Source organism: Oenanthe melanoleuca, chromosome 1 (genome assembly GCF_029582105.1).
Source record: "Oenanthe melanoleuca isolate GR-GAL-2019-014 chromosome 1, OMel1.0, whole genome shotgun sequence".
Classification (NCBI taxonomy): Eukaryota; Metazoa; Chordata; class Aves; order Passeriformes; family Muscicapidae; genus Oenanthe; species Oenanthe melanoleuca.
The window spans coordinates 10,634,625-10,654,037 of NC_079333.1; the positions used below are offsets into that span (position 1 = coordinate 10,634,625).

Here is a 19,413-nt window from a genome sequence, read left to right on the forward strand (position 1 = left end):
AAGAGAAACCCACTTCCAGTAACTCTCTGCTGATTTGTCTCCAGCAGAGGATGTTTTCTCCTCTCCCTTTCCTGTAAAGGAGGCCTGTGTGATTCTACAAACACATCTTCCATATTTCACAGGTTTTGGGGGAGTGGGTGGGTCAGCCAGTGATGTAGCACGTTAAATTATTGATGGAGAGGAGAAAAGATTCATCTGCATTTCTTCTCTCTGTCTCAGACTGCCCAGGATAGTCTGGGAACCATTTTGTGAAGAGGATCTCAGCTGTGACCTCACCATGCTCAAAATGTGACCTCAGCTGTGACCTCACCATGTTCCATGGTGCCTTTCAGGTCCATTCAAGCCTTGCAAGTTCCTGTAGTTTACAACCCTCTGACTGTAGATTTTTCATGCCTTATGAGGTTGCAAAAGTCTTATGTAGTTGTACAGACTGAGAAAAAGCAACAGAAGGCTGAAAGAGCTTGAATAAAAGTCGTGTGGACATGGCACTTCTAAGTACACTACTTTGGGTAGTGAGTATCTTAGCATACAGATTACAGAAGGGCAGCTTTTAGTAAACACACACAAAAAAAATAAAACCTACTCTGAGACAGACAGCTTAACTGTTTTCTGCAGGGCTAAGCCTGAGGAATAAAAAGAAGCATAAAACCCAATAACCTTTCCCATTGGGGTCAAGTGGTTGTTAAAGTGGTGTCTGGACAATCTTTTCTTCTATCCTCTGCCTGCTTTTCAGCTGATTCATAACATCACAAACATCAGCCCGGATCTCCCAACATACTTTGTGATAAAAGAAAAATATGCAGCATAGTAGTTACTTTATCCAAGAATGCAAGAATATTTTTCTCTTTTTTTTCCCTCAAGTACTCTGTATTTTTTTTCAATATATTCTTTCACTTTCTAAGGAAGAGCTATTTATAAATTACATCTCTCTGGAAAGAATACCAGTAACAATTATTTAACATGGCAATCTTGACTCACCAAAAAAAGCAATGCTTTTTGTTGCCCTTAGCAAAATTTTGACCAATCACTAATTATATTTTAAGAAGCTGAATGATAAAAAAGTATATATATTAAAAAAAAAAAAAACCAAAAAAAACCTGTGGTTAACTCTGCACAAAGTATCTAATGATGGCACCATGGCAGGATGGGTGGAATGTGAGTGGTCTGCAATATTCCAGTGCCAGAGGCTGTCCAGGTGGTTACTGAAGGGTCAACTGGGGGAGGCTGAAGGAAGAGCAGCTGGAGGAGCCTGCTGGAGCTGAAGATGGTTTTTGGAGTCTGCTCTCACAGTCCTTGCCTAGACAACCTCCATCAGCCTTTTTACTGGTTTGGGTGGCAGAAAGTGGCAATGTGAACACCACAAGGGACTGTGTATGCTGCTGATGAGGAAGAAAGGAAGAGGGAGTCAGGGGAAGAAATTGGAGGAAGGGAATTAGGATTAGGATATTTTGTCTCTCTAAACAGCAATCTGTCATGGAGATCCATGCCTTTCCTTGTGATTACAGAAGAGCACTACTTAATTTACTATCTGCCATTCAAGCTTTAATAAAGGCCAGGCCTGACCAGCTCTGCCTGCATTGCTGAGATACATCTGGATAATACTTGTCTGATCTAGATATTTGTCTGTCCCCCAAGCCAGGCCAGCAGCAGTTTGCTGATGGAATAGCAGCTCTTGGATCTTTGTCTTGCATCTACCAGTTTGGTCTCAAGTCAGGACATACCAACAAGCATTGATAGTTCATCTCCAGCTGTCTCCTGCACAACTTGCTGCAGCAGAGACAACACAGGGGTTACCAACTCAAGACAATGAAACCATACCTTCTTTCTCACAGAGTAGAGAAGAATACTATGGAATATATTAGTTTTATTCTAATAAGTAAAACAACATCAGAAATAACATCTGCACAACCCCCTCTGACCCTCTCACAGTAAACCACCAGTGTCTGCTTTTTGATCCTTAAACGGGAAAACTGAAAATACAGCCCTTGCAAACTTCAATTGAGCCAGTTGGTAGAATGAAGATACAAAGAATGAGATGTCTTGCCATTGGCTGTAATCTAAATCTAAAGACACTAAGCCCACAGAGATACATTAAAGTCAGAGAGCCTGTCAGGAAGGCAGATGGCAAAATAAACAATTTGGGGAAAAAAAGCACTAAACCCCTTGCTGGCATTTAATAGTAACATGGGTAGGACAAATCTCACCAGGGTGGGGAATGTTAGCAGCCTGTTTGTGACAAAATGAAATAAAATTATTTGAATTGGCACTTATGTTCTCATAAATCTGACTGACACTTGTATTAATGTTTTTACCTGGGATTTCAGCCTTCAACTGGGATGCTGAAAGCTGCTTGCAGAAAGGAGCCAGGCGTATGATGGAGCCCAGCATCCCTGACACAACTCACTTTCTGCAGTGACCCCTATTTCCTGGCTTGCAGGGGCACTCCCCTGCCAGACCACAGCCTTTGTTCACAGCTCCCAGCCCATTTCTGCCAGCTCTCTGTCTGCAGGTCTGTCTGCAGGTGCTCTCCCTGGGAGTGTGCAGGGCTGGGGCTGGCCAGGCTTTCACTGCTGCATCTCCCTCAGCTTCTTTAAGGGGTTCTTTCCCTTCTTTCTTTTTTCAAATTATCCATCAGCCAAAGTTTTAGACTCTGTTTTCTACATCAAACCCCAGGAAAATCTACAGCTAGATAAATCCCACATTTCAGGTCCTGCCTGATATGTCAGCTATGGTGTCACTGAAAAGGATCTGAATTACCTCCTCCATGAATTCAGAAATATGTACAGACCCACATCTAGTACCTTTCTAATGCTACATGTGCTCTTGTTCCAGACCATGCTGCTCTCAGCAGGACACTCTGGTTTAAGGCTGTGCTTGCTCAGGTCTCCATCTGAACACAGCTGGCTCAGATTTCAGCAGGTGTCTCACCTCCTGTGGTTTAGGTGCACTTTCCTGGGAGCTAGTTTTATTTCACAGTGAGAGACAGCTCTGTTCCCTCTGTAGAGGGAACAGGCATAAAGGGGAAGGTGGCTACTTTTTACTGCTTCCCTGATGTATTCCACTCTACCAGTCACCCTCCATGTGCTCACCACTCTGTGGAGTGCCAGAAGACCTGCTGTGCCCAGTGAGAAGAGGGAGAAAAGCCTTGTTGCAGTGTCTATATTTTTTATATCTCACCACAAAGAGTTTCTCTTCATTTTGTTCTTCTAGTTTTGAATATCCCTTTTAAAAAAAGCCAGCAATTAAAATACAAAAACCCCCTCCACAGATCTATCCAATGAAGATAATTTCAGACCAAACTCTACTTCTTTATTTCTGTCTCTAGAATCTTGCTGCCACACGGGTAATTGCAAAAATAGGCTCCACCAGCTAAGCTGACCAAGAAGACAGAAACAGAGACCTCTGCAACCTCTGAAATTTGCCTAAATAATTCTAGTGTCCTTTACTAGAATTGCAGTGACCTCCAGGAGCCTGCTCCAAGTTCATTGGCTTCATTGTCTCCCACTGACTTAGCCCAGACTTTCAGAAAGTTTTCTAAGCCTGGAAGGATGAGTATAGTACAGATGAAAAAACCAAAAAAAAGCCATGAGTGTGCTGATGAGAAACTGAATAGCCTAGAGCCTTCCATCTCTAAGCTGCTGATGTCTGCATGGTTAAAAATGAACTACCTAGGGCTATGTGAACCCCTGGTGTTAGCCTGAGCAATGCATTCACATCCATTTACCTGAAATCTAAATTTGGTTTGCTGCATTTCATAACCACATGGAAGATGACAGCACCTCTTTAATGCTGAATCATTGCAAAAAGTTTCCAATTTTTATGCATATCAGCACAAAAGCAACCACTTCCACTTACCCAGGAGTACTGTAGATCCATATCAGTTAGGGAGTATGTAAGATGTGGCTGATGAGAAGAGCAAGTACAGTTTTCCCATTCTTCTATTTTTGAAATTAAAAAGTCACAAGGACAGAGCTGGTTGTCAGGAAACGGCTTCCAGTCACCCCACAAGTGAAACTCTGTTTCAGAATGGATTGAAATAGTTCCTAAGTTATTAAGTCTGGAAGTGTATGAGCGGCCCAGAGAGGCAGAAATAAAATCTGTCCTGGTCTCAGTCTCTTCTTTTCTCCTTGTGCTGTCTCTCCATGTCTTCTTTTCCTGAGCTTTTGGCAGCTTCATGCAAGAAGTTAGTGCTTCTTCATCCTCTTCAGAGAGATAAGCATCTTCTAAGGTATCTTTAAAAATGCAAATACTTGTTATAGTATGTTGCAATTCATTAAGAAAGAAGCACACTTTTTTTTTTTTTTTTTTTAATTTAATAGCTGTCTTTCACTTTATATAATGAAAAAGCCAAGGACTCTGGTAAAAAAATTAACAATAAAAAAACTCTCAAAGGAACACTTACCAAAAACAAAACAAAACAACCAAACCAAAAAACCCAAACAATTAAAAAACCAAAACAAATTTTTAAAAAAGAAAAAAAAAAACAAGCAACCCCCACTGTGGGGGTCCAGAGTATTCCTCTGGCTTCCTTGGAAGGTTTAAGACCCCCCTGGCGGGGTCCCCAAAGACCCTTGAATGAGACCCAGGTGTCTCGGGGGCTGGATTTGGCTCCTTGGAACAATTTACCAACATTGAGAGAGGAAATGCAAGCCGCAAAAATAAATAGAGTGTAAATTAGACTGTTAGAATGTAGAATTAGCAGATTTCTAGAATGTTTGTGATAAGGGACACGTGGCCAAGATGGAGAATTGGGGGTGTGGATACTTCTTCCTCCTTCTTCTCCGTGTCATCCATGCTGGGTGACACGCTGGCACTTTTAGATTGGATGAGAACAGATCTGGACCATGTAACAAGATTGTATTGTATTGGGGGTCATTTGTAAATACCTAGTACGTAGTTTAGACTATAAAAGATAAGTCCTGCCTCTGCCAGGCAGATTCTGCCATGGACGTCTGGCGAGCAGACTGCTGTTCGCTGGACAAAGCATTCCTGAGATAAGCAACAATAAACAACCATGAAAACCTCTAAGAACAGCCTCCTGCAGTCTCTCATCGGCGGGCATTGGAAAGAGCTGGGTTCCAAACCACCTGCATGTCCTCCAGAGGTGATCTCAGGTCTAAGGAAACACCTCAGGATGTGACACCCCACCCCCAAAAAACCAAAACCAAATAATTATTATAATTAGGGAGATGGAAAGGATTTTGTACTGGGTCAGGCATCTGAGCCAAAAGTGAGATTTATTCTCCATTTGGTATATTCATCTTACTCCTTCAAATGTGTGGAAAATTTTATTAGTTCTGCCCATGAAAATTTGCTAACTGAATGTCATATTGCTGATAGTTTCAGAGAGCATGAGCTGAGCTGGAAAAGTTCAGGAAGCTTTCTGGACTATTGCTCTCCCACCCCTCGTATGTTTGTTGTATTTACAAAGTAGTTGCTAAAATCTCTATTTCCTCATGTGTTTCATCCCAAGCAGTGATTTGGCTGGAGCAGTAGTTCAACAGGTAGTTTAAACTCTTTTTGCTAATACTGGATTATAAATAATGATATAAAAATATGTAAAAATAATTTGGGCAAAAAACCTTCAGAGGAAGAATTTTTGCACAGTCAGATCAGAGATCTACAGGAGACTCCAGAAAATCAGCTGAGGCCAGAATCAGTTCAGAACTCCTGGGTGTCACAGCCAGGTGTAAGAATTACACAGATGAGAGACCAACTTGCCTATGACACCTCAGAGCTTCCTGCACTCTCAGATGCTGCTGACCCACGGATTAGAACTGGAAATTATCTTCTCACTTGCGAATTTTGTGTTTCTGACCCGAAATGGGATACAAAAATAGGAAACCCAAAGTGTCCCCAGCAGGGAGGCCCTGCTGTTATACAATTCTGTTTATCTAGGATCCCCACTTGTGAGATATGCTGTTACAGAACTCCACCAGGGCCAGAGGAAGCGGGTTTCACACGGTGAAGTCAGCGCTATCGCACCGACATCTCAGCTGGGGCTCAGAATCGTGGGTGGTGAATGACAGACCAGGACAGGGCTGTTTACAGCCATGTTCAATCCAGTGTCATTTGCCAAATGCTGGAGAGAATGCTGATGTGGTGCTGTACTTACTGAGGGGAACCAGAACGTGCTTGACATCTTCCAGGCTCTGTGCACTTGTTTTCTTTGTTCGGACCAATTTCTGCAATCGTTTTAACGTTCCCCTGGACTCAGCTTTATTGTCTGGTTCTGTACCCTGCCAAAACAACAAAACAAGAAAGACATTAAAACCATTCAAACCCTAAAAATATAAACTAAGGGTAGCATGATGTTTATCTTGAGAATGACAGTGTTGGATTCTAAGATCTGATCATTGACACAGTGCTTTTGAAAGCCAGGCTTTTCCTTGCTTCAGACTAATAGGTTAAAAATGGGGAAAAGGCACCTCACAAGAAACATCAAGCTTAGGCTGGTGTTCATATTGTTGTTTACATATTACTTTCCTTGAATACCTGAGCATTACTGAATACAAGCAGGACCTAGTGAAATAAACATACATCCATACCCCAAAAATCTGAAACTGCCTTATTCTTTCAGGCACTGTTATTATAAAATACTCCTAGTTATGTAAAATATTACTACTGTTATTGTTATTATGTGTCTAGATACACCTTTCAGGGCTACCTTCATGGGTGATATAAATCACACTGATGATGATGGAGTCTATGCTGACATCTTCCCTTAAGGATAGGACTCTAGGAGTCCTTCTTTAATCACAATAATGCAAAAGCTCCCAGAGTGGATAGCAGTTGGGTTTAGACTCCCTCCTTCTCTGCAGCATGCTGCATCTCATGAAATCTGCAGTGTTCTGGAAACTGAGAATCAACCACTGGAACACAGCAGGAAGGCAGAGAACTGACACCTTTTCATGCCTCCAGTGCCTCTTGTAAGTCGTGGCTTCACCAGTGTCTTAGTTCTGCAGTGAATTCTGCAGATATCCCCAAAAGCTGCACATCAGTCTCAAAGTACCACAAACTGAACTCATTACAGATGAAATTAAAACCAAAGAGACTTTCCAGAAGTTCAGCTGATGATCTCCAGCTACTGGCAGGTGCCCAACAGGGAGGATGTGAGCACAGATAGATCCTCCATAGGACACAATGTACACACCAGCACCAACTGCTCTGCTGTGCTTCTTCTGTCCTCCACCTGTGTGCAGATTTCTTTCCTCTTCCAAATTCAAGAGAGCAGGAATGCATTTTTACCTCAGCTAAGGAGAGAAACTGAGGTGCAATTTTTCAGTCTCTCATTGTGAGATGTCTTTGCAAAATAAATCGCAGTGGTTTAAAATGCTAATATTGCTCTCACATTAGATCTCTTGTAGCAATAATAATTTGTTCACTTATAAGTAACGACACAAAAGCAACATGATGACTTTGATTTATGATCTGGGGTTTCCATCATGGAGACATCAAGATAAATGGAAGATAATCTATTCAGATAATTTCATTAATGGCAAACTCCAATCCTCTTTTCCTTAAAAGCACTCATTTCATAGAGTCTATTGTTAGGGAAAAGTCATAAGTGCTTAAATAATAAATGCAGTAACTCTCTTTCATGGAGGAAAAAGCTCGTGCAGTATCAGCTGGTGGTGAGATAGCTTTTAAATTTACAGTATTTTATTTTGGCTTACCTAAGCATTTAAATATGGAATTTTATCTGCCTATCCAAACATTCTTCAATGTAGAAACCTGACAATCAGGTGATCTGTGCTTTACCCAATCTATAAGCAAAGCTATCTATAAAGAAAGAATTCTTGCATGAATAAGAACCAAGAATATTATTGATTTCTCTACTTAATGGGTTTTAGTGATGAAAAATCATGTCACATCACAAATCAAAATTAATTGCATAAAAAAATAAATCATAGGCTGCCCTTTAGTTGCAAATAATTTGCATGAAGTGTTCAGGAATACTTAAACACAAAAAAATATACATTTTAAAGATGCACTTCTAAAATACATTACAGAAGAAAACCTAAATTGTGTCTGATAAACAGTTTCCAGTTTATTCCAAGGTATTTTAAATACCTTAGGAATCTTTGCACAGTGAGATGTTATGAGGATTAACCTGGTGACAGAAATACAGCAATTTGGGAGCTAAGTGTAAAACACTGCTGGTCAGATTCCTGCAATCTCAGTCCTGTTGAGCACTCTCTTTCCTGGGTGTAACTGCATTAATTTCAATAAAACTACTTGCACAGCATGTCACTTCTCAGCATAAAGAATTTAGTCATGGCACAGTCTAATCTCTGTGATTTTTCTTCAACTGCTTTGCCTTTCCCAAAGAAGTGCAATGCACTTAAATTCAGAGTATAATGTAATAGTGCAAAGACAAAAATTAGTGTGTGTTTACTGTGTCCATGGTGCTAATTGTTTTGGTACCATAAAAATATTTGGAAAGTTTCAGTAATAACATGGCTGAATAATTTATATTAAAAGAGTATGTAATGATAGACAACTTTTTGCTCTGCTTAAATGAGTTCTGTAAAACACACCAAATTTGGACAAATTTTCTCTTAAAAATTATGGATAAAGCCACAGTCAACCAGTGAATAGAGAAGTACTGTGCAGACTTCTTTCATGTGCTCCTGCCCATAAATATCTGACCTTTAAATATTCCCATGATGTTGGTCTGGTAGTCCAACTAATTTAAAATGAGTACAGAGTGAGACTAAGCAGCCTAGGATAATAGGCAGATTCTTTCCTGGGAATCACAGCAATAATAAAATATTCCATAAATGATAAAGAAATATAATGATTAATAGCAGAGCAATAATACAATATTCTACAGAAGACAAAGAGATACCATTATTAATTACTTGGATTTGGATAAAGATATTTCAGCTTTTGGAGAAGGAACATATAGCACAGGAAAAACCAGCCTGTTGTTCCCAGCTGTTGGTGAAAAAATTAAACAATTTTCATGGCAACTCACCATTTCACTGTTACCAGGCACACCTGGATTGTGAACTCGTGGTGGGATCCATTGCTCATAGTTTATCACCTAGATAGTAAGAAAAGTAAAATTAAAAAAAATAAAAACAAAGAATACAACTTACAAAATATGAATAAGCTTATATAGCATAATGTAATTAAACATAGATAAGAGCTCAGCAGTATTTCAGCCTGGTATTGTGTGGATATGAAAGTAAAAGATGGACATACACCAGCTGCCACGATTGAAATTATTTTGGTATTGAGCTGTCTTGATTTCCCCCATTATCTGGGACTCAGGAAGGTCTTGGAGACATCACAGTGAAAGTGGTACCATGGCAGAGCTGTGTATTATAGTGTGGGATCCTTGGATCTCATCCTAGATCTTGGCTTTCCATCTCAATGAACAGGAAAGCCAGAGAAGACTTCCCTCAGCAGCAGCCCCCAGCTGAGGAACATCACGGAGGCAGTTCTAAAACTTTGCTTAGTTCACCTCATTTTTCCTGGGATGTTGAGTACCAGGGGTGTGATTTTGAACTGGACTAACAACGTGGAGAAAACGGGACAATCCTCAGACTATTCACTCTTCCATCTTCTGCCCAAAAGCCATTTGTTGGTCACACTATCCTCAGGAGAGGAACACCAGAGGGATGCACCTTCCTTGGGGCACTGCTGCAGTCCCTTGGGGCAAGCCTGACAGTGCCTGGAGCTCAGCAGGAAAGTGATGAACACTGGCCTTTTCCCTTCATGAATATGAATGACACGTTGAAGGCTGAATGCAACCTAAGAATTTACGTGAGAAATGAGGCATGAAACATTTCTGAAAATGTATTAGCCCAAAGACTGCATTACTTGATATTTTATGTCCTTCCCAATATGCTACAAAGGCTTCGAGCCATCAAGGGAGCCCTGCTAGACATGAGTAAATAAGAACAAAGGTATGAAAAATAAATGCAGAAAGTAAAGGCACTTTTTATGGCAAGGTACAATTTTTGCAGTGGTGCTCATGCTATATCCCTCAACATGTACTTCTGTTTCAAGCCCCATTTTCCAGCACTTACAGAATGAATGGAATGAATGAATGTCAATTTAGGAAATGGAGAAGGATTAAAGCTTTTGTGAAGCACTCAGGGAAACTTATTTGCTTTCTATTTTCCTATTTTTTTTTCCTTCAACAAGAGGAAAAAAAATCTAAGGTGTTCACCTGTGCTACTTACTCCTGCTTGTAAATTTGCCTCTTCCATGGCACACAGAATCACAAACTCCCACAGACTGGCTGAGGTAGGAATGCAGTTTTGGGGATTGTCAAGTTTGGCTCCTTGCTCAGAACTGTCACCAGAGCAAGCTGCAGAGGTCCATCTCCTGACAGGAATGTCTCCAAAGATGAACTTCTCACATCCTCTCTAGGAGGCTTCATCAGTGTCTGACCACCTCTTATACTAGAAGAGTTCTTTCTTTATGCTGAGTGAAATTTCCTATATCTCAGTTTGTGCCCATTGCTCCACCACATTCCTGGGAGCAGCAGCCTGTAACTCCCTGGACTTTCTGGGACAGCTCAGTTGTGTGAGCTATCCCACCCAGTTTTGTGATCCTGAGGCTGCAGTTGAGCATTTGCATGCAGACTTCTAATTCCTCCCGTCTGCTCCTCATGCTGTGTGCATCAGCAGACAGGCACTTCATAAGGATACTCATTTGTACTGATTTTGCAGAAAAAGAGCTTCCCCCATTATGCTGTTCTCTCAGCATTTCCTTGTTTGTGTGTGTAATGTAGTGCAGCAAATGAATACAGATATAATCAGACTATTTTGGAAGCTTAAAAGAGAATTCTATCAACATTACCTTGATGATAATGAAAACAAGAGGCAACAATCACTAAAATTTGAAACAATGTCATTAAACCTGAATTTTTTAAAAAGCAAATGCAATAGATCTTAAACTGATACCAAAGTTTGGAGGGACCCAAGTCCCCATAGTTTATCTTTTATGCACCTGAAAAAAGCATCTTCAAACGCTTTGAGAAGTCAAAAAATGACTTTGCTTGTAAAATGGGGCAAATGATTCATGGGGGAAAGTTTTAAGGGATTTTATGGGAACTTATACTTAAAGCAAACATAGGCCTTATTTCCTTTTTCCCTCCACAGTCTGTCATGTCTGAGGAATGACCTCTAGTATCTTTACCAGGAACCAATCCAAAATCTGTCATGGCAGAATAGGGGCAGAGCCAGAGATCCCTCCCATCAAGGGAAGAACTTCTGTAGGAAATCAAAGCATAATCTTTCTCCACGAGGCTTGGAAAATGAGAGAAAGAAATCAGAGAATGAGAGATGCAAAAGAAAAGAGTTCTTTCCTTCATCCTCAGGTATTCTTTTGTCAGCTGGGAGAGCAGATAACCATGGGAACAAACTAACAATGCAGAGACAGATAAAACCCTGGGGGAAAGCAGGGGACACCTGGGACACACTGACTTTGCAGGCACCAGTTTCCAAAATGATTATCTGTCCCCCAAATGCAGATCATTTGACTCTTTTTTACCCAGATCTTGACTTTGACCTACACTGGAGCTGAGCACTGCCTAAACATTGTGTCTTCACAGTTCTCTGTCTTATCTCAGATGCCTCAAGGGTGATGAATAAATATTTTTTTTCTTGGTTTTAACCTAAACATCTAAAAGGACTCCTGACATTGTATCAAAACAACAGAGGAAGCTCAGCTAAGAGCTTTTCCTAAAGTTTAATCCTCACCTTGAATTTAAAACTTTTCTGCAAAGGAAAATTTAATAGATTTTCAGGTTCTAAAGAATTTTATTGTATTAATTCCTCATTTAGAACACACACATATATACAGGTGTGTTACACATTTTTAGTCCCAAACTAGGTCAACTGTTGTGTCCTGTGAAATCAGCAGAGCTAAGCTGGTTTGCCACAGACTGGAACTGAAGTAAAACATTATCAGAGAAAACATTGGGCTGGAAGTGAAATAAAACCCAAACACCAGTCATTCCAATTCCAAAGCTACAAGTCTTTTCTCCTCATCTCTGCTGTTCACCAGTTAATGAATGGGTTGTTACCTACTTTATGTTGTTGATTATGCAAACCCAGGGGTCAGAATTCATTAATTCCTTGTGCCAGTGGGATGACAAACACAGATTTAGGAAGAAGAGATATGGTAGAAGTTTATAGAAATTCAGGAAGCATTAGGATGCATATGCCAATATGGATCATGCAAGACAGATCTAAACACTTATTATAGATCTTGCCAGACACAGCTCTAGCACATCAATTTATCAGAAATGTATTCACTCAGGGAAGGAAAAGGTTTTCTAGGCAATGAAATCCATATAGTCTGCATAAGAAAAATCATGAACAACTTTAGAAGTCACCAGAATCTTCTTTTAAAATCAGCTTCTAAAGTACAGAGGCATACTGAGTATGAAGTTTAGGCTAGGCAAATGCTGGATGGAAACAAGAAATGGAATTGTATTTGAATGAAAATTTAGATTCTGAAAAAAAAAAAAGAGGAGTTGCTTCACCTGACATGTTGTTTCTTCTATCTTCTTTCCTTGGAGCAAATGTATTCCATCAGCAATAATATTATCTTCTGTGAATTATGACCAAAAAAGAGAAAACATGCTTTAAAATGTCCTGCTTTATGTTCCTATGAGGAATATCATTTGAATTGCACTTGATGTTTTGAGCTGACATTTTGACTCTCTGAAGTTAATCTTATATCATTTAAGCATACATTTTATCTTAAACTGCTTTGAAGTGAGACTGCAGAACAAATTGGCAAACTGACTCACAGAAAGAAAACTCATTTGTGCTTATTTCTTCTTCTGTACTCAGTACTCAGTTTACTAACCCAGAACCCCACTGTGACTTTCCTCTTGCCCTGCTAATTTACAGCAGCAAAGCCTAGAATATTCATATGAAAAATGAAGGGCAAAAATGATCTTTTCAGCTGGGATCTGTTTATCTGAGATTAGATTAGAAATTGCTTTCAGAGGATGAACGCCCTCCCAGCTCTTGAAATAAATGAACATTTGGATGTGAAGAGTATTAACCTTCACTACAACATTGAGCAATAATAGGTCAAACAAGTCTGAAAAAATTATTTTAAGCAAGCTTTCTTTGAAAGATCTACTTTTACTCCCAATCTTAAGGCAAAACACCCACTACTGTACAATTGTAGGACAGCCCTAAGGATTAGATTCCACCAGAACAGACATCAAGATCACTCAGATATTTTGCAGGGAGAAAAAAAAAACCATGAAGAAAAATATCTGCTAATCACACCACATTTTCTAAAGTCACTAGAAAACAGCAGGAATGTGTTGGGTTGTTTTTTTCTCATTAATCCTAATTTGGCATCTTTATTGCTTCTGTGGAATACCTTGCAGCATCAGTGGTTCTCCTGTTTGCAAAAGGACACCTTATTTAAAATATAGATCCACAAAAACTAACTGTAGGCAGGCGAGACTGATTGCATAGTATTCCCCACAATTAACAGGAAAAGAAAGAGTAATTCAATAAATAATTCTGAGTGACTTAGTTTCTCTGGTATCACATGGAAAAAGTGTCTGAATGTGATCATTAAAATTTCTATTCGAAGAGGCACATAAGATCCTGGTCCAGATTTTGTCTTAAGCACCTACAAATCTCCCTGAAGTCACTGAGGGCCTGGTGGCTGACAATCTGGGTGTTTGTTTCATTATGTAGCTAGCTGGACTTCCAGGGGCATCATAACTCATCTTTAGAAGTGCTCATGCAGCACCAGATTAACATCACTGGGCTCTTTCTGGTCCTCAGGATAACTTGTTTTCATCTCCTGCAGGCATCTCTGTACACTTCATCCCTATGCTCTCTGAGCTTAATCTGGAAATTAAATCTTGCAGTGTTCAGCTCTTTGCCCCAAAGTCCTCTTACAGTCTAATCCAAAATGCTATTATTGAGTAGCTGTTTGCATCTGAATCACAAACAATTGTGGGGAAACATATAATGCCCTTAATCTGAAAGACTACATCCAGTGACACTGCTTTTGATGTAATTTTGTTCCAACCCAAATTAAAACAGCAAGTTATTTAAGCAAACCTTAGTGGTCCCTCCCAACCTTAGTTTTGGTTAGCTGTAATAATTTGCAACCACAGTGCTCTTACATCTTGCTTAGATCATCTCTCCAACCTACTGAATAATGGAATAAGGTATTTGTGTAAAAAAACAACCAAAAAACAACCACCAAATAACAGCAACGACAACCAACTACCACCACCAACAACAATAACAAGATAAAAAAGATATAAATTAACTTCAAATAGAACTGAAGTGCTCTTGTCTTCCTTATCTGGTAACAGGTACCAGCCACCCTCCTGTGGAATGAATTAGGACCAGAGGAGAGTCACATCCACTCAGAGGTGTCAGCTCTTTCCTGTTTGTCTCCACAATCCTTCATGGAAGCCCAATGACTGTGACTTCCACACTCAGCTTTTCAACAATGATGCTTTAAGGCTGGGAGATCTCAGGCTGATGATTTGGGTTTGGCTTTGTGAGCAAAGGCAGGTGTTTCCACTATTGTGTCTGTAGGATAAATATGTGTTAACTGCATTTTCATCCTGGAAAATTTGTATTTGTAGGTGTAATAATGCACATGCTGTCATCAAGGGCTTCATCCAAAGGCTACAAGTGTCTGTGGATGTCTCCACAATTACTTCAGTGGGATTTGAGACAGGTCTGTGAATACAGCTCAGAAGTAAGCAGAGAAGTCTATGGTGACCACCACACATGGATTTTAAATATAACAGAAATTCATTTTGTGCAATAGACTTGCAGCCCTTGAAGAATTATCTCTGCTAAGAGAAAAGTTTGATCAATAGTGACGAATTATCTTGATCAATAATGATACACTCTGAATCTCCTTGCAAAGGTTTTCACTGCTGTGTGAAGGGGACTTCCCTTGAAATAATTTTACTGCAGTAGGGGAAAGGGAGATTTTTATTTAGCTGCCAGCTTTGCTTCCTGTTCCCTCTGGGCCCCTGCCCTTCAATTACAACACTTGTCAGCTTTTAAAATGTGCACTGCTTCTTTTGCATGCTTTGGATATTTAAAAGGGTAAAAAGTGCCTGGAGTAGAAAAGACTTTGGAGGAAGGTCAAAAAGTTCTGCTTTCTCATTCAGCCTCTCCCCACTTCCAATCCAGCAACCTCTGGAGTATCATTGGAAGAATCATTACAAAATTGTTTTGGTTAAAAGTAAGATTTGTCAGGAGAGAAATGCTTAATATTTCTTTCACCTATCATTAGAACCTGTTCCTTGCAAGCCAATGACACTTACTGAAGGTCCCTTTCCCTCTCACTAGTTCAGTACAAGAATTCCTCTAAATCTTCCTGTCATCTCTTATTTCTGGTTCTGGTTCAAGAAACCAAATTTGCCCATAGATGACAAATGCAATATGTATTGCAATGCCAGATCTATTTCCAAACTTTTAAGTGTTTAACTTCAAGTGCTGAACAAAATTCAGAAGGAAAGTTGGTGCCCTGTCCTTTACTTTCTTTGACATATCCAGGTAATTCTGGAATCTCCTATCAGTGGATGATCTCTAGACAATTTGTACAGGAGATATTCCCACATTTTTTGGTTTAAATTGAGAACAAGACATACTTCCACTTTAATCTCACATATCTTAGTTTCTGCTGAGCCTTTTCTGGTTTAGTATGATTAAGAAACAGTAGGAGATCTAGCTTAACTTTGAAAAGTACAAATATAAATGCCATTCCTGGAAGCAACATCAAGCAGATTATCAAAGTATTTTGATTTTTAAAGTCCATTTTGTGTTTAAATAGGTGAGGTGACTGCTCACTTGTTAATATTCAATGTTGTTTTAATGAATTTGTATTGGTACACTCTCAAGCAGTGTCATAAGCAACTTCCCATGCATTAACTGCAAGGTTGTTTTAATAAAGTTAGTCAGAACAGGATTAGAAAGAGAATCAGAATCAAAAGTATTTGCATCTAAAATTTTGCCAACTCTCTTTTGCACCTGCCACAAAAAGCTTTGTGAGAAAAGTTGCACCCTTTCCCTGTTGGATATCTGGAGCTGTGTAAAATATCCAGGAAACACAGATTACTGTGGCTGGGCAAGCCCCATACAACACAACTATGGCAATTTACTGTAGGGAAAGTCTCCTATGGACTACAGAGAGAATTGGTCATAGAGGGTGTTCTTAGCTTCCCAGTTTTAAGATAAGCTTTATTTTAACTACTTTTATCCCTCTTGGGGACAAAATTAACCTCTAAAAGACCTGGCAAATTATTTAGCTGGATTATTGGTGAAAATGAGAAATTTTCCTAGGTGCCCTTTTGAATACTTTATTGAAAATGCAAAATCAGCTGAAATCTGTTTAGCAATTACCTTCAAGCTGGCAGTGCCTTCTTAGGTACGAATCATTCTCCGGCCTCCTGGAGCCCTGCCAAAGTGTGCCATTCACATTTTTCCTGTCTAAAGTAAAAGCACAGAGAGGAGACACCTGAATTCACAGCAAACCTGTGAAATAACAGGAAATTCTATAAAAATGGCATCAGCAAATCAAACAAGCTTGCAGACACTGGAGCATCTGCTCAGACATGGAAATGAACTGATGATTTTGAAATATAGGAATTTTGGTGGATGGATAGATGGATGGATGGATGGATGGATGGATGGATGGATGGATGGATGGATGGATAATATTTATTATGACCAGTCTTCAAGTTTTATCATCTTTTCCTGTGTTCTAATACCTCATTTGACATTGTTAACACATGATCAGGATGATTGTTATCTTAACCCTGGTTTTAAGACCTAGCATCCCATAAAACATCTGTGCTTTTGTTTTGCTTCCAGGAATTGTATAATAATAACAATAATAATAATATTAATAATATAATAACAATAACAATAGGTGGTAGTAGTAGTAGTAGTATTTAAGTCTACCATTACCAAACTAGAGTTTGCAAGGAATAACATCAAAGATGCTCACAGTGAAGCTCCATGGACTCCAAGGCTTGCACTGTCACAGCCTGGATGGCTGAATTAGGCTGGTTTTGAGTAAGAGATGGCCATTCTCCTTCTCCCTCAGTGAATTTCAAAGTGCTCATGCTCACAACACATAGACAACTATTTGGGGGTTGTGTTTTATGGGTTTATTTGGTTTCATTTTCTTGAGTATTATTTAATGCTGGGTTTCACTCAGAAGATTTTCTTTGTGAAAGCTCTTGTTGATCCTGTCAGGTGCTGGGAATTCATTACAGCCTGTTTGCTGTAGACCAAATGACACTCTCCTGCATGAAAGTGCTCCCAGTGCAGGGCTGCAGAGTGAAGCCTTAGCACAGGGGAGCTTTCATCTATCTGAGACACCTTGTGAAATAAAGCCTCATCATTACAGCCACATACAATACCCTTTATACTCAGCAAGGACTAGATACAACAACTAAACCAAAGCCCCAAAGAATAAAAGAAAGCATGATAACAGGAAGCTCTCCCTGAAAAAAAATCCAGGAGATTTCACTTTTAAGAAGCTGATGGTTTTTTCCTATAGAGTATTTACAAGACAGAACCCATTGAAACACAAGTGCAGGTAACAATACACAGTGTCAGGATGGGTTTAACAAAACCCCTGAATTTCCTTCTTGGTGATCTTGTTTGTGAAAATTCTCACAAAATAGTTTAAAATGGGAAAGGGCAAGAGACCTGAATTTTCTTAGATCAGAGACATTTCAGTGTTTTATTGAAATGATTAAAAGAAACACTGGACATGCTGAGTATTTCTAATGTTGTCCCATAACAGGTTTTTCATCTCAATGTGGTTTCTATATTTAACTAGTTTGTTTTCAATATCTACCCACAAATGTGGCCTGGAAAGCAGGGAAGAAGGGAGAATATATTGATAGCTAAATTCTATTTTCTCCTTTCCTTTGCATTTGCTCCAACAGATGCAAAACAAATCAGACCCTTAATTAAAGTTGGTTCTCTGAGATTAGAAAGTAAACAGTAGATGATTTAAGCAGCTACTAACCAAATGCTTCATTTTCAGACATGGACTTCTGGATGGATCTAAAAGAATTAAAAGAATTTACCATTAGCTGAAAGTCAGAATGAAAAAAATTAAAGTGTGTTTAATGAAATATGGGTATTTTCAAACTAATTCTTCAAAGCAGGGCACAGGGATTTAGCTGTTATTCCCACTGGCTTTAATTGGAGTTACTGTCTCATTCACCCAATCATCTACTCCCACAAGCCACACAAAGCTCTGAAAGTATCTGAGGTTCCATTCTGCAAGAATATTTCTTTTTGAAATGCAAAATTCATGTTGGAATTGGGAGGACCCATCAGGAAGAAGAGAGACTTTCCTTTAGACATGATCTGAAGTGTCCTACAACTTTTAGAATTATGGCCTTAAATTTGGTGACGTAATAACAGATTGAACCAAAGAGTTCCCTATGAATATACCATCCCCAGGACCCTGAGTGACATTTTATTGCCTCAGTAAACCTTGAGCTTTTTGCACATTTACATCAAGGATTAGTCCTAATTCATGCTTCCATCTGTGGTCAGTAGTTCATAGAGGACAACTTGAAGAAGAAACTAACTTCACAGAGGATAAAATAATATCTTTGAATAATTTGTTTCACTTTATCCATTAAAAACCCCAAAGACAGTAGTTTATGAGCAGTTATAGTAGGTGAGAGCAGGGACTGTCTAGTCTGTGACAATGATCAGTAGAAGGGAATAAGCACAAAATTTGGGACCTTCTCCCATCCTCAGTCATGTAGGTCCTAAAGGGATTCCTGAGCAAGAGGGTGCAGCTAAACAGTTGTGGGTTTTTAAAGAAACTGGTCTGTACCCACTCATTACTTTTAAATTTATTGGATTTTGTGATTCCAGAATTCCACCGTTTGATTCTTATTGTTTAAACAAGGAATATTTATTGCATTTCTGCTACTCCATATAATTTGATGCTTCCTTGTTGCCCCTTTGTAGGGAACAGAGAATGATTAATTCCTTGTTCATTTTGTCCATATCTACACAAAAGATCAATAGGAAAATTTTTGCATTATCACTGCCAGGATCATGATGGCTGGACATGATGAAATAATTTTCAGTACAAAATCTTTTCATATTGATTCAAATTATTTTCTTCCAGCTCACTCTTTCTGTTTTTTTTTTAATTGATCAGTCAAATGATCTCATCAGTCTTTCTAAATTTTGATATTTTTTTTTAGAATAGGATTAGGTTTCAAAGATAATAGTTTTATTTGCATTGTAAAATTTGACATTTTAGCTATAGACTTCTATTTTTTTTCTGAGGCAGACCTAGTTCTGATCTAAGCAAGAAACTTTTATGCATCCAGGTGATTTTATCATATTTGGTAGGGCTTGGTAAGGCCTACACAGTAGTTTGACTTCC

At 39.2% G+C, this 19,413-nt stretch overlaps 1 protein-coding gene across 1 annotated transcript in view; it reads right to left on the minus strand.

The window, feature by feature from the left end:
• SAMSN1 (SAM domain, SH3 domain and nuclear localization signals 1) overlaps positions 1-16,456 on the minus strand; it is a 64,000-nt gene extending 47,544 nt beyond the window's left edge. Inside the window, exons 1-5 of the mRNA XM_056499274.1 lie at positions 16,380-16,456; positions 12,509-12,576; positions 8,981-9,049; positions 6,116-6,239; positions 3,856-4,232 (exon numbers count right to left, since the gene is read on the minus strand). Of these exons, the coding sequence (XP_056355249.1) occupies positions 3,856-4,232; positions 6,116-6,239; positions 8,981-8,983 (504 nt within the window). The 5' untranslated portion in view covers positions 8,984-9,049; positions 12,509-12,576; positions 16,380-16,456. The remainder of the gene's footprint in view (positions 1-3,855; positions 4,233-6,115; positions 6,240-8,980; positions 9,050-12,508; positions 12,577-16,379) is intronic.
• Positions 16,457-19,413: the final 2,957 nt, after the last annotated feature.